This window comes from Puma concolor, chromosome B4 (assembly GCF_028749965.1).
Source record: "Puma concolor isolate L17-30 chromosome B4, mPumCon1.1.hap2, whole genome shotgun sequence".
Classification (NCBI taxonomy): domain Eukaryota; kingdom Metazoa; phylum Chordata; class Mammalia; order Carnivora; family Felidae; genus Puma; species Puma concolor.
The window spans coordinates 102,230,659-102,242,530 of NC_141673.1; the positions used below are offsets into that span (position 1 = coordinate 102,230,659).

General features: G+C 52.2%; 1 protein-coding gene across 1 annotated transcript in view; it reads left to right on the forward strand.

The window, feature by feature from the left end:
- Positions 1-11,872, forward strand: part of ANO2 (anoctamin 2) — a 343,971-nt gene that overhangs the window by 16,450 nt on the left and 315,649 nt on the right. The window contains exons 2-3 of the mRNA XM_086714259.1: positions 6,023-6,213; positions 7,478-7,804. Coding sequence (XP_086570385.1) covers positions 6,023-6,213; positions 7,478-7,804 — 518 coding nt within the window. The remainder of the gene's footprint in view (positions 1-6,022; positions 6,214-7,477; positions 7,805-11,872) is intronic.

The following is an 11,872-nucleotide window of genomic DNA, read 5'->3' on the forward strand; positions in this document are numbered from 1 at the left end:
AACAACGCCATGAGGGAAGCTTCGAGGAAGAGCCGTGCTGCCTGGAGGTCCTGCTCCCACAGGAAACCACCTCCTGCTATTCTTTCTTGGAGGCTCTGGAAACCTCCTAGGGCCCCGGTGACTCACCTCACCCTCCTCCGTGCCCGCTGAACCCACTTCCTGCTCCCCGTCTGTGCAGGCTGCTGCTGCCTTGCTCTTGACTGTGCCTCCGGGTCCCTTTGCTCCAGTTTTCCTGCCATCAGCTACTGCCCGAGCTCTTCTCACCAGCCCCCCACCCGACTCTCCACAGTCTGCTCCTGCCCGGCTCCCCAACTCAGGGGCCCCTCCTTGCTCTGATCCTTGGCTGTGACCCTGAAGGTTCTTGCCAAACTGCCCGAGAGCTGAGGCATGAGTCGAAGGGTCCGGATCTCTCCCTGTGGCAGCCCTCCCCTCACCCAGCGTGGGGTAGCAGTGCCCACCACTAGAGAGTATTCCTCACAGTGAGACCCCTGCCCCTGGACCCCTGCAGGGCCAGCGGCATCTCCAGAGCCCCTGAGAGTTTTCAGAATGCCTTCCTTGTATCGCTTGTCTCGGGATGCCAGCAAGGGCTCCCTGTACTTCGCAGTGTATTAGCTTCTCAGCCAAGACAGCCAAGAGCTAAATGGGGGAATGGGTGTTGGAAGACCCTGGTGGTGGGTGAGAAAGTGCAGCACAGAATGGGGACCATGGCTGGGTGGGGCCTTGGGTAGGGTGTGAAAGGGCAGGCCATGGGAGGACCCCGAAAACAAGCTATACCTGTTTTTTCATTGAGATTTGGGCCTCTCCCTGCCTATAGTCTCTGTTCTTTTCCCTGCAGATCTCTGATCCTGCTCCTTCTTTGTCTGCTTCTATAGCACAGCCTGAGGTACCTGCAGCCTTTCTGGGTAGTGGAAATTGGATCCTTCTAGAAGAGACAGAGTTCACCCCTGAAATAGTGGGTTCTAAAGGATAAGAGGGGCGCCTGGGTGGTTCAGTCGTTTAAGTGTCCAACTCTTGGTTTTGGCTCAGGTCGTGATCTCATGGTTTGCGAGTTCGGGCCCCACGTCAGGCTCTGTGCCGACAGTGTGGAGCCTGCTTGGGATTCTCTCTCCCTCTCTCTCTGCCTCTCCCCTGCTTGTGCTCTCTCTCTCTCAAAATCAAAATAAACATTAAAAAAAAGGATTAGAAAGCGTGTGATGGTCCCAGATGAGAAAGGAAGTTGCAGTCATGGGGGATAGACAGCTGCCTAGTCCAGAACTTCCAGGAGGAGGTGAGTAGTCAGCAGGCAGGTGGGTGGCACAGAAGGGGAATTCTGGGGACTTAGGGCACAGTGACTGGAATGGAGCAGAGAAATCGGGGTGGGCAGGTGCAGATGAAGGGGGCAGGCCCTGAGCCCCAGAGTAGGATTTGGTAAAGATCCCTAAGGTTTCTGTAGCTCACGTACTTCCAAGGAGTTGTAATCTCTTCTCTTACCGTATCATCACACTCACCCTGTGAGGGAAAGATATGGTAATGACACCCTCCTCTCAATCACGGAAGTAAAATGTGCAGAGAAAATACATTATTTTTCTGAAATTCTGGCAATGCCAGGCCTAGGCACCAGGGGTCCTCCTGCTCAGTGTGGGGCTCATTGTGTAGTGGAGTGCCATTGGCTAGTCCTGGGAGGGGTGGTTGTAGAGTGGGATGGAGAAGGGTGTGGCTGTCGACCTAGCACTTCTCAGTTGTCTGTAGAGCCCACCCCTGTGCGACACTCATGTCGTCCCAAATCACAGCCTGCCTTTTAGTGACTTTCTTATTCCTGGACTGCAAAAGACTGTCCGCCGTGGACCATTCAGACAGGCTCCAGGTCCTCCAAACATCAGGTCGAGACTAGAACACTGCTCTCCTCCCCTTCGATTCCTCCTCACCCTCAACAAGTGCAGCTCCCTCCCCTTATCCCATGGCCCTGGGTGCCGCTGTGCTTCAGCGTCTTAGCAAATGGAGCAGATAAGAATATTTAGAAAGACTCTAGTCTCAAAGAGGGGAATGGGAAGGAGGGTGAGGGCAAGGCTGGAGAATGGATGCAGCACCTTTCAGTTCATGGTGAAGGTTTTCTACTCTAGCAGTGGGGAGCCATTGGAAGGCTTCCAGTGGGAGAGTGGGGCGGTGTGATTCGAAAAGATCCCTCCGAAGGTGGCGGGGGAGAATGTCTTGGGACAGAGATGGATGTGGGCAGGGTCTGGTGCCAAGCTGGGGTTGCCCTCTGTCCATGTTTAGCGGGAGGCCCCTGGTCATTTTCATCTGGTTACACTTTGACTAGGTGAGGAAGGCCTTTCTTTCTCCCCACCCCAATGCTCCAGAAAGTTTATGAGGGTGTGATTAGTTGAAAAATGGGCTAGTCCCATATGGGGGAGTCACTTGGGGGTGGTCAGATCTGGGCAGAAGCTCGGAGCACAGGAGTTCCTTTGACTAGACAATCAGTGGGCTGCCACCAACAGGTTACCTTTATTCAGTGACACCAGCCAATAAGTGCCCCACTCTCTGTAGTTCCCTGCTGACCAGTGGAGTCCATTGGATAAAGCTTGGAGGCCTTCGTCTGCTGACTTTACATGTGTCTGTGTGTCCCCTAAGCCCTTCCTGCACTACCTCAGCTTCTGGAATTTAAGTCACGTCTGAGGTGGAAACAAACTAGCTTTGCCTGTAGTATCTGACTATTTCTGTCTTATACCTTGATCAGTAGCTTCTCGAGACAGGAATGTGTTACTTCTGATTTTCTGGGTCCCTAATGGCCAAAATAGCAGGTGGCCCACAGCTAGACGAAGAAGCACATTGTAGCCAGAGGGAGGAGCATGGGTAAGACCCTGGGCCGGGAGGGAGTATGGTGCATTCCAGACACTGCAAGCAGCGTGGTATGGCTAGAGCTCAGAAACGCAGAGGGACATGGGGAGAGATGAGGTGGAGACGTGAGCGGGCCAGGCTGTGCAGGGGCTCACAGCTTGAGAGTGGTGGGAAGCACCAGAAATCTCCACACACGTGGGTGTCATAGCGAGGTCGACATTTTGAAAGGACCCCCTGGCTGCCTTTGGAGAACGGTGAAGGAGGGAGAACAAGGGCGCATGGAGTAGGCGCTATTGGGAGGCTGCTGGGGTTATCCAGCTGAATAAGTGTGGTAGTTCGGGCTAGGGTGGTAGTCATGGAGGTGGTGAAAAACAGATGGATTTGGGAGATATTTCAGGGCAAAATTCATAGGAGTGGTGACACATTGGCTGTGGGGCATGAGGGAAGAAGACTCTGGAGGCTGCCTGTAGCTTTCTGGTGTATGGACTGAACGTAGTGGTGGCATTCATGGCCGTAGGGAATCCTGGAAGAGAGTCATCTTGTAGAGCAGATTGTAAGTTTGGTTTTGGAGGTGGAGGTTTTGAAGGAGCTCTGAAGCATCCAAGTGGAGATGCCAGGTAGGCGGGAGGATGTGTGGAATCAGAAGCTAGAAGAAAGTAAGGGTTAAAGGCAAAATGTTGAGGGTTATGGGGATGTAGGTGATCATTAAGGCCATAGGAGCAGATAGAGTATCTAGGAGGGCATAGAGGGCATAGGAGCAGATAGAGGGCAAGGGTAAGAGTGTAGAAAAGAGGCCCCAGGTCTAAGCCTTGTGAAAATCCATCCAGGGCATCCAGAGGTGGGTGAGCCATGCCCTTCAGGGCATCCATAACCCAAGAAGGCAGCTAATCCTGAACACCCAGGGATCTGTTTTGCAAGGCGGCATGTACCAAGAGCCAAGTAAATGGTCAACGAAGGAAAGATTATTTTCAAATGAGTATCATGTTCCGTTCCATAAGCTGTGTATGATGACCTTTACTTCGGATCAACCCCAATTCACCTTTTTTCAGCTTCTTAGAGGATTCCTGAGGAGCGTGTTCACCTGCCCTATTCTTCCTGATGCCCAGACATCGCTCACATCCCAGCCCCCACCCCCCACCCCCTCCCCCCATCTGCCATCACAGCCTTCGTTTCATGGTGTAAGCCAGCTCTCTTGGATCTTTCCACCTCTGTGTCGTTACTGCATGGTATGTCATTTGCAGCTGAAACAACTCAGCCATATGCTGTGTTCTCGTTGGTTGGGAGAAAAGGTGGGCATGAAAGCAGGGCCTCATGCAGCCATGGTCTATGTGTCAGAGGCAAGCAGAGGTTGCTACTGGGATGGCTGGTGGGGCCCCGAAGGCCAGCCTCAAACCCCAGGTTGTACCTTCAGGAGACCGTGGCTCCCGGATAATGGTTTGACCAAAGTTTTGGGCTGACTCTGAATATGAGCTATCTTGAGTCACAGGTGTGAATATGAATATGGCTGTCAAGGATGCTTGAGTGAACGTCACCTTTGTCATCTGCCCAGTTATACATCAGTATGGTCTTGGGCTCCTTAGACATGCATCTGAAGGTTTTCAAGCCGTCTCTGGGCTGTAGAGCCCTGTTCTCAATGCTGCCCTGGGCCAGATGGCAGGCAAGCATGCAGAAAGGCACAGGGGGAAAGGGATGAGGTGAGACTAAGGACCGAGGAGAGAATCCACTCCCATGATGTCTTGAACTGCCCCCTGTCGCTCTACCAGCATGCATACCCACTGTTGCTTTTCTGTGTTCTCTCTCCTGCCTTTCAGAAGCTGTCCACCCTTTGAGACCAGCTTCAGGCTCAGTTCCTCAGGAAGCCTTCTAGCCTTTCTGGTCTTCCACAATACGGACTAGAGCCCACAAGTGTAGAAGTAAATTATGAGAGCTTTCCTCTGCTGGTCTTCATTGTGCTTCCTACCTGCCAGGTCTGTCCTCATAAAGAGATGATAAGATTTTCCAATGTAGGGACCAAGTGTCCTAGGGCTCCTGAACTGTCCTTCAGAGAGCTGGGCACCTAAGGGGCTGCTCTACAAGCTGGTCACTGATCAGAAGCTCTCCTTCCAGCTGCTTTTTGTTCCTTCATTCATTCAGTAGGTGCTGAGGGCTGAGCTGGATGTATATGGTATGATTTCTTCTTACACGGAGCTCAAAATGAAAATAATAATAATTATAATAAGCACCTTTTATTGCCCACCCATGGGCTGATGACTGCCCTGGGTGTTTCGCATGTACATCTCTGCTTTGGATTCTCACTACAACCCTGCAAGTGTGGGATTCTCATGTTGCAGTTGAAGAAACAGGCTCAGAGAAGTCTCAGAGCAAGTGGCAGAGCTCAGGGTTAGGCCCAGGCGCACTGGGTTTGCTGCTTTGCTGGAGAGAGTATTTCTCAGACGCAGGGACAGATCGAGTCTCATCAGCCTCAAGGCCCTGGCAGCTAGCTCATGGCCCCGGCCTGGGGCTTTTTGGTGCAAAGCGGAGTGTTTAATGCTTCAGTCCCCTCCAGTTGTGACATTCTGCAATTCTGTCAGCAGCCTGGGTCTTTTCCCTCCAGGGGTGAAGCTGGAAGTTCCCTGAAATAGCACTGCTGCTCCCGCTGTGGGTTGTTCGGGGACTGTTCTGGGGAGGGCCCAGAAGGGGCTGTGGAGCTCCGAGGCCCCTGTGGGGGCAGCAGGTGCATGGGAACCCCTCAAGGACATTGGAGGCAGTGCTTTTGTCAGAGCCCGGCCCTGCCCTCAGGGGCCCCACAGTTGGTCTGTCTTCCTCTCTGCTCTCTCCTCGGGCCATGAGGGCTGCCTGGCTGCCCTGGGAGAGGCCCCCAAACTCAAGACTTTGGCATTAATTCAAGGTGTCTCTCCAAGGAGTGCTCCACTTACCCTGGCTCGCCGGAGCCACCTTCTCTTGTTTGGGAATTATAAGAGGTTATGACACCCATCATCTGAAGGGGCTCCTGCTGGTGGCTCCATGCCCAGTGTGCGTGCGTGTGTGCATGCGTGTGTATATAGCGGCTGAGACCCTCTTCCCCCCTGGTTAACCAAGGCTGTGAGGAGATGTGGCCTTTTTCTTAGGGACATCCCAGTTCCCCTCCCATCAGTGCCTCAATTTCTCTGTGTCCTGGGTTTTCTGTCACCTGAAGCTGCTTTGCCTCTTTTGTCTCTTCCTCTCACAGATATCCCCCTGCTCCCTGGCTCCCCACGCCGGCTGAGCCCTCGGGCAGTGGCCAGAGGTGGCCAGGGCCCCAAACGTGGCCAGCAATACCTCAAGGTTCCCGGTTCCCAAGCCCGGGGTCCGCAGGGCAGTTCCGACCATGACCGAGATTCTGGCCCGCCCTCCGGTGGAGGGAGCTCCTGTGGCAGCTCGGTGAGTGCTGGGGTGGGGTAAAGGCTGGCCCTGTTGGGGGCCCAAAGGGAGCCTCTTGACTGAGACACTCTCCACCTGGGGGACAGGGGTGTGTGTGTGTGTGTGTGTGTGTGTGTGTGTGTGTGTGTGTGTGTGTGTGAGAGAGAGAGAGAGAGAGAGAGAGAGAGAGAGAGAGAGAGAAAGAGAGAGATCTCCAGGGTTTTTCTTAGGGCCTTTTCCTCTCTCTCTCCAAGTCATGGTGGCACAGTGTCCCGACTATGCTGGAGTCTTGTGGTCAGAGGACAGGGAGAGGGAGGTGTGAGGCCACGTGAACCCACCTGTTGGTCTGCAGACTCCTTGGCTCCCCTCACAGGTCTGAGGAACCAGACCTTTGCCGTGGTGGCTCTGAGGCTCTCCCCTGTGGCTGGCGCTTCATCTGGTTGCCCAGATGACCTCCCAGGTGGCTGCAGAGGCAGCGGGTACCAAACCAGTAATAAACAGGGAGACGCCCAAAGGGAGGGAGGCAGGTCCCTCGCCTGCTCCGCCTTGTTCTTTCCCCTCCTCTTCTCTCAACCTCCCACCTCCAGGCTGGTCGGGAGCAGAAGTCAGTCCCCCTGCTGCTGTCCCCACTGGTGGCTGCAGAGGAGGAGGAGGAGGATGTGGGGCTGTGAAGGGGCATAGTGTAGAGTGAATCCCCGTGGGGTGGGGCTGGGGTGGGCCGGGTGACAAGAAACTGGCCCTTGTTGCAATGGATCCAGAGAACTTGCCAGTGAGTAATCTGTGTGTGTAAGCGTGCATGCGTTTGTAGGCAGGCCGGTGGATCTGCAAGGAGATGAGTGTGCGTGGGTGTGTTACCGTGCATGTGGAGGGCTGCGTGTGCCAGAGTGCACTTGTGCACAGATGGGTGCAGGAGAGCTGGTGCAGAGGTGCTGTGTGTGGATGCTGTGTGTGCGTGTGCAGGGGTGGCTCATGGCTCTGGTGTGCAGGCAGGTGCGGAAGCACAGGGCTTTGCTGCTGCACGTGTCGTCTGTGCATGTGAGCATACGTGTGTGCACGGATGCCAGGGCAGGAGTGAAGGCATCGGTGTCCAGGCTGTGTACATGTGGGTGGAGGGCTGAGTGGGTTGGGTATGGTGGAAGGATTTAGGCCGCTGTGTCCTTTCACTGGGCCTGAGGGCCTTGCCTCCTAGTCCACCGCCCTGGGCCCAGAGCACAGGGTCAGCCTCCTCCATCTCTCACTCCTCCTCACTGGACCTCTCTGTCTCTGTCCCGTTCTCTCTGGCCAGGTCATCAATAACTACCTGGACGCCAACGAGCCAGTGTCCTCGGAGGCCCGTCTGAGCCGCATGCACTTCCATGACAACCAGAGGAAGGTTGACTATGTGCTCGCCTACCATTACCGGAAACGCGGGGTGCACCCTGGCCATGGCTCCCCTGGCCCCTCACTGGCGATTGTCTCCAATGGGGAGACGGGCAAGGAACCTCGTGCTGGTGGCCATGGTGACATTGAACTGGGACCACTTGATGCCCTGGAGGAGGAGAGGAAGGAACAGCGGGAGGAGTTTGAGCACAACCTGATGGAGGCCGGGCTCGAGCTCGAGAAGGATGTGGAGGTGAGGCTGAGCAGGTGGTAAAGGGTCGTGGGATGGGATGGCCTTGCAGGACTGGGGCCCTGGTGACCAGTGTCACCTGCCGGGAGTGTTGGCTTTGTTCTGGCAGGTGGCGTGGTTTTTTTTTTTTTTTTTTTTTTTTTTTTTTAAATCTGATGAGCATACAAGATTTTCTTGTTCAAAGACTTGAGGAAGAGCATTGGTATAGCTGGTGCCTCTGCCTAGGGGAGTCCCAGGTGGTGAAGGCAGTGATGGTGATGTCCAGCCTGTTCTGTGGGCATTGGCCTAGAGATTGGAGGCAAGACATTTCTGCCTTGCCTTGGTTTCTTCAAATGGTTTCCTTGGAATGAAGACCCAGATTGCCTGTGCAACTTTGGATCAAATTCCTCTCTAGGGCATATACTTCACTAAGGAAATGTGCTTGCCTGAGGCCCTCTGAGGGAGATGATTAATTGGAAACTGAACATTGGACATATTTTACAACTTGTGAGCTACATATATTCTCATCCCTGGTCAGTAGCAGCCTAAAGGAATCCATGGAAGTCCATTTATCTACATATCCATCTGTCCATCCGACCATCCATTCTTGGATCCATCCATCCATCCATTTCTTCATATCACAGTGATCCTTTAAAGATGACTTGGCCTAACCATCCCCTCTGAACTCATCTTCTACCCCTCCCACCTTCTTGTACCTCCTCCAGCCCATTGGCATTATCTTGGTTGTGTGTCGGTCACCTTTACCTCAGGGCCTTTGCACTGATTGTCCCCTCTGCCTTGGGCACCCTCCGCAGACCTGGGCATGCTCAGTCCCTCACTTCAGACCTCTGCCTAAATGTCACCTCTTTCCAGACATCTTCGTGACCATCCTAGCTAAAATACTCCCACCCTATCACTCTGTTCCTTGACCATGCTTTACTTTTCTTCATCACACTTGGCACTGCTACCTGAAACAACATAATAGATTTGTTTTTTTTATTTTTTTATTTTTAAAAAAAATTTTTTTTTTCAACGTTTTTTTTATTTATTTTTGGGACAGAGAGAGACAGAGCATGAACGGGGGAGGGGCAGAGAGAGAGGGAGACACAGAATCGGAAACAGGCTCCAGGCTCTGAGCCATCAGCCCAGAGCCCGACGCGGGGCTCGAACTCACGGACCGCGAGATCGTGACCTGGCTGAAGTCGGACGCTTAACCGACTGCGCCACCCAGGCGCCCCTAGATTTGTTTTTTTATCTGCGCCCCAACCAGCTTCATGAAGGCAGGGGTCTTGTTTGGTTCACTTCTGCATCCTCAGCACTCAGGACAGAGTCTGAACAGTAAAGTCATGTAGTTGAATAAATAAGTGATCTCCCTGTATCTCAGGTTCCTCATCTGCAAAATAGGCAAATGCCCTGCTGGACTGTAGGTTTACATGCCCCAGCAATTGATGGGCAGTGAAAACATTTGGCACAATGTGCAATACATAGTAGGTGCTCAATAAATGCTCCTTAGTATTATTTTAAATATGAGTCATGCTGAGGGGTGGGGTGCCATTCTCATTAGAAACTTGTTTTGTAGCACTCAAGTTAATACTGTCCCCAAGCTGGACAGGACTGCCAGGGGTCATTCATCCATTTCTCTGTCTCCAGGAGGGATGGCATGCGGCTCGGCTCCGACCCTTGCCCTGCTGATGTGTGCTGCCTATCTAGACCCTCAAAGTAGGAACTGCTTCCCTCCTTGTTCTTTCCACCAATGCAGGAAGATTGTACTCTTTTAGGACTCATTGGGGCTCCCTTGATTTTCCCTTTTTGAAACCCAAAGTTCACTTGATGAATTGGGTCTGGTGGGAAGGTTTTTCAGGTGGTAATGTGTTTTGAAGACCATGCAAGGAGCTTGGTACCACCACTGTGGACACACCTGTCTCTGGGTGTCAGGGAGCAGAGGCCTGGGCCTTGTTCAGCCACTTAGTTGGGGCACAGCATCATGTTCAAGATCTCTTTGCACAGATGTTCACATCCCAGGTCTGGCGTCCAAGTTTCCATGTCTGTAAAAAGGGGGTAGCGATGTATTCTTCAGGAGGTTGTTTGAAGAGGAAAACAAGAGAAGTAAATTAAGTACTTAGGACAGTAATAGTGCATGTCACTACTGTTATTAATTAGAGTTGCCAGATTTAGCAGATTCAAGATGGCTAGTTACATTTGAATGTCAGATCAACAGCAAATCCGTTTTTAGTATAAGTATGTCCCATGCAATATTTGGGATATACCTAATCCTAAAAAAATTATTTGTGGCTGATCTGAAATTCGAATATAACTGCCCTGGCAACTCTTACGACTATTCTATCACTGCCCAGCTTTGCTGCCCACCAGCAGGTTCCATTTAGGTTTTCCTGGCTTTGGCTGGGAATTCGGAGGGCCCAGAAATAGCTCTTGGGACTGACCAGTGTTAGATGGGGGCATGGAGCGTGTCCTGGATGGTCATCCCTGGTCTGCAACCAGCACAAAGCGCCAACCTCCACACCCCCGGCCCCCCACCCCAGCTTCAAAGCCTGTTTAACTCTTTTGCCGCACGAGACCCCTCCAGGTCACTCAGCAACCCAGAGCCCCCTCCACTCATGTGGCCTTTGTGACCTACTCTCCTGCAGTTTTGTCTCTCTCTCTCTCTCTCTTTTCTGAAAATTAATCATTGTTAGTTTTGGGACCTCTGATGCAAAGCGTTAGGTTAATGGCACTTGTCAGTCGTGGCACATTATCACCATTGGCGTACAGGGAGGACCCTCGCGTCATGTACTTGAACGCCCGCCTTGATACTTGCCTGTTCCCTCCACAGGCAGTCGTTCCAGTGCAGTATGTTCCTGGGGGAGTGGATGGTGCTGTTCTTGCCTTTTAAATTTTTTTAATGTTTTAATTTTTTTTATTTTTGTTAAATATAATTTATTGTCAAATTGGTTTCCATACAACACCCAGTGCTCATCCCAGCAAGTGCCCTGGCGCTGTTCTTGCTTTATGCAAGTTTTTCATTTAAAAAGCGGACTTTATTGTTTAGAACAGTTTCAGATTTACAGAAAAATTGGACGGAGAGTTTCCATCTACTCCGTACCCAGTTTCCTCTACTATTAACATCTATATTAATACGGTACTTTCTTTTCTTTTCTTTTCTTTTCTTTTCTTTCTTTCTTTCTTTCTTTCTTTCTTTCTTTCTTTCTTTCTTTTTTGAGAGAAGGAGAGGGAGAGGGAAAGGGAGAGGAAGAGGGAGAGGGAGAGGGAGAGGGAGAGGGAGAGGGAGAGGAAAAATCTTAAGCAGACTCCACGCCCAGCATGGAGATCAATCTCACGACCGTGAGATCATGACTTGAGCCGACACTTAACCGACTGAGCCATCCAGGTGCCCCTGCATTAATATGGTACCTTTATCACAATTAATGAACCAGTATTGATATACTATCATTAACTAAAATCTCTATTCAGATTTATTTAGCTTCTACCTCCTATCCTTTTTCTGTGCCGGATCGCATCCCAGATGCCACATTACTTATAGGTATCCTGCCTCCTTAGGCTCCGCTGGCTGTGATGGTTTCTTGAAACTGTACATGTTTTTAATTTACCTAGGAGGTACCCTGTTTTACAGCTCATTCTATTCCTGACTTTCCCTCTCGGCCCTGTATTTTGGGATCCTTTGCGCTCTGCACGTGCATCTAACCTAGTTTTCCTAATGGATGAGCAAGTTGCCGTCACCGCAGTTACCCGATGACTTCCCCCAGCATATAGGGCACCCACGTGGCCTCCTACCGTGTGTCACCCCAACAAGATTGAGAAGGAATTGTCACCTCCTTCAGGGCCGGCAGTCCTTGATCTTCTCTGGTTCCCCCTCGCGCCCCTCCCCTGTGATGCCATGTTGGTGCCAAACACTGGCTGGAGCTTCATTAGCCGGAGCCCCCGAGCACCTCTCCTGGGGGCCTATGGGGGCCTGCAGAGCTCTCCTGTGCGTCAGGATGCTCAGTCTTTGTCATGAGCTAGCAGCCTGGAGCTGGCACCTCCCGGGAGCAGGGCCGTGGCTTGGCTGCACCTGAAGGCAGCTTGGAGGGTGAGTGT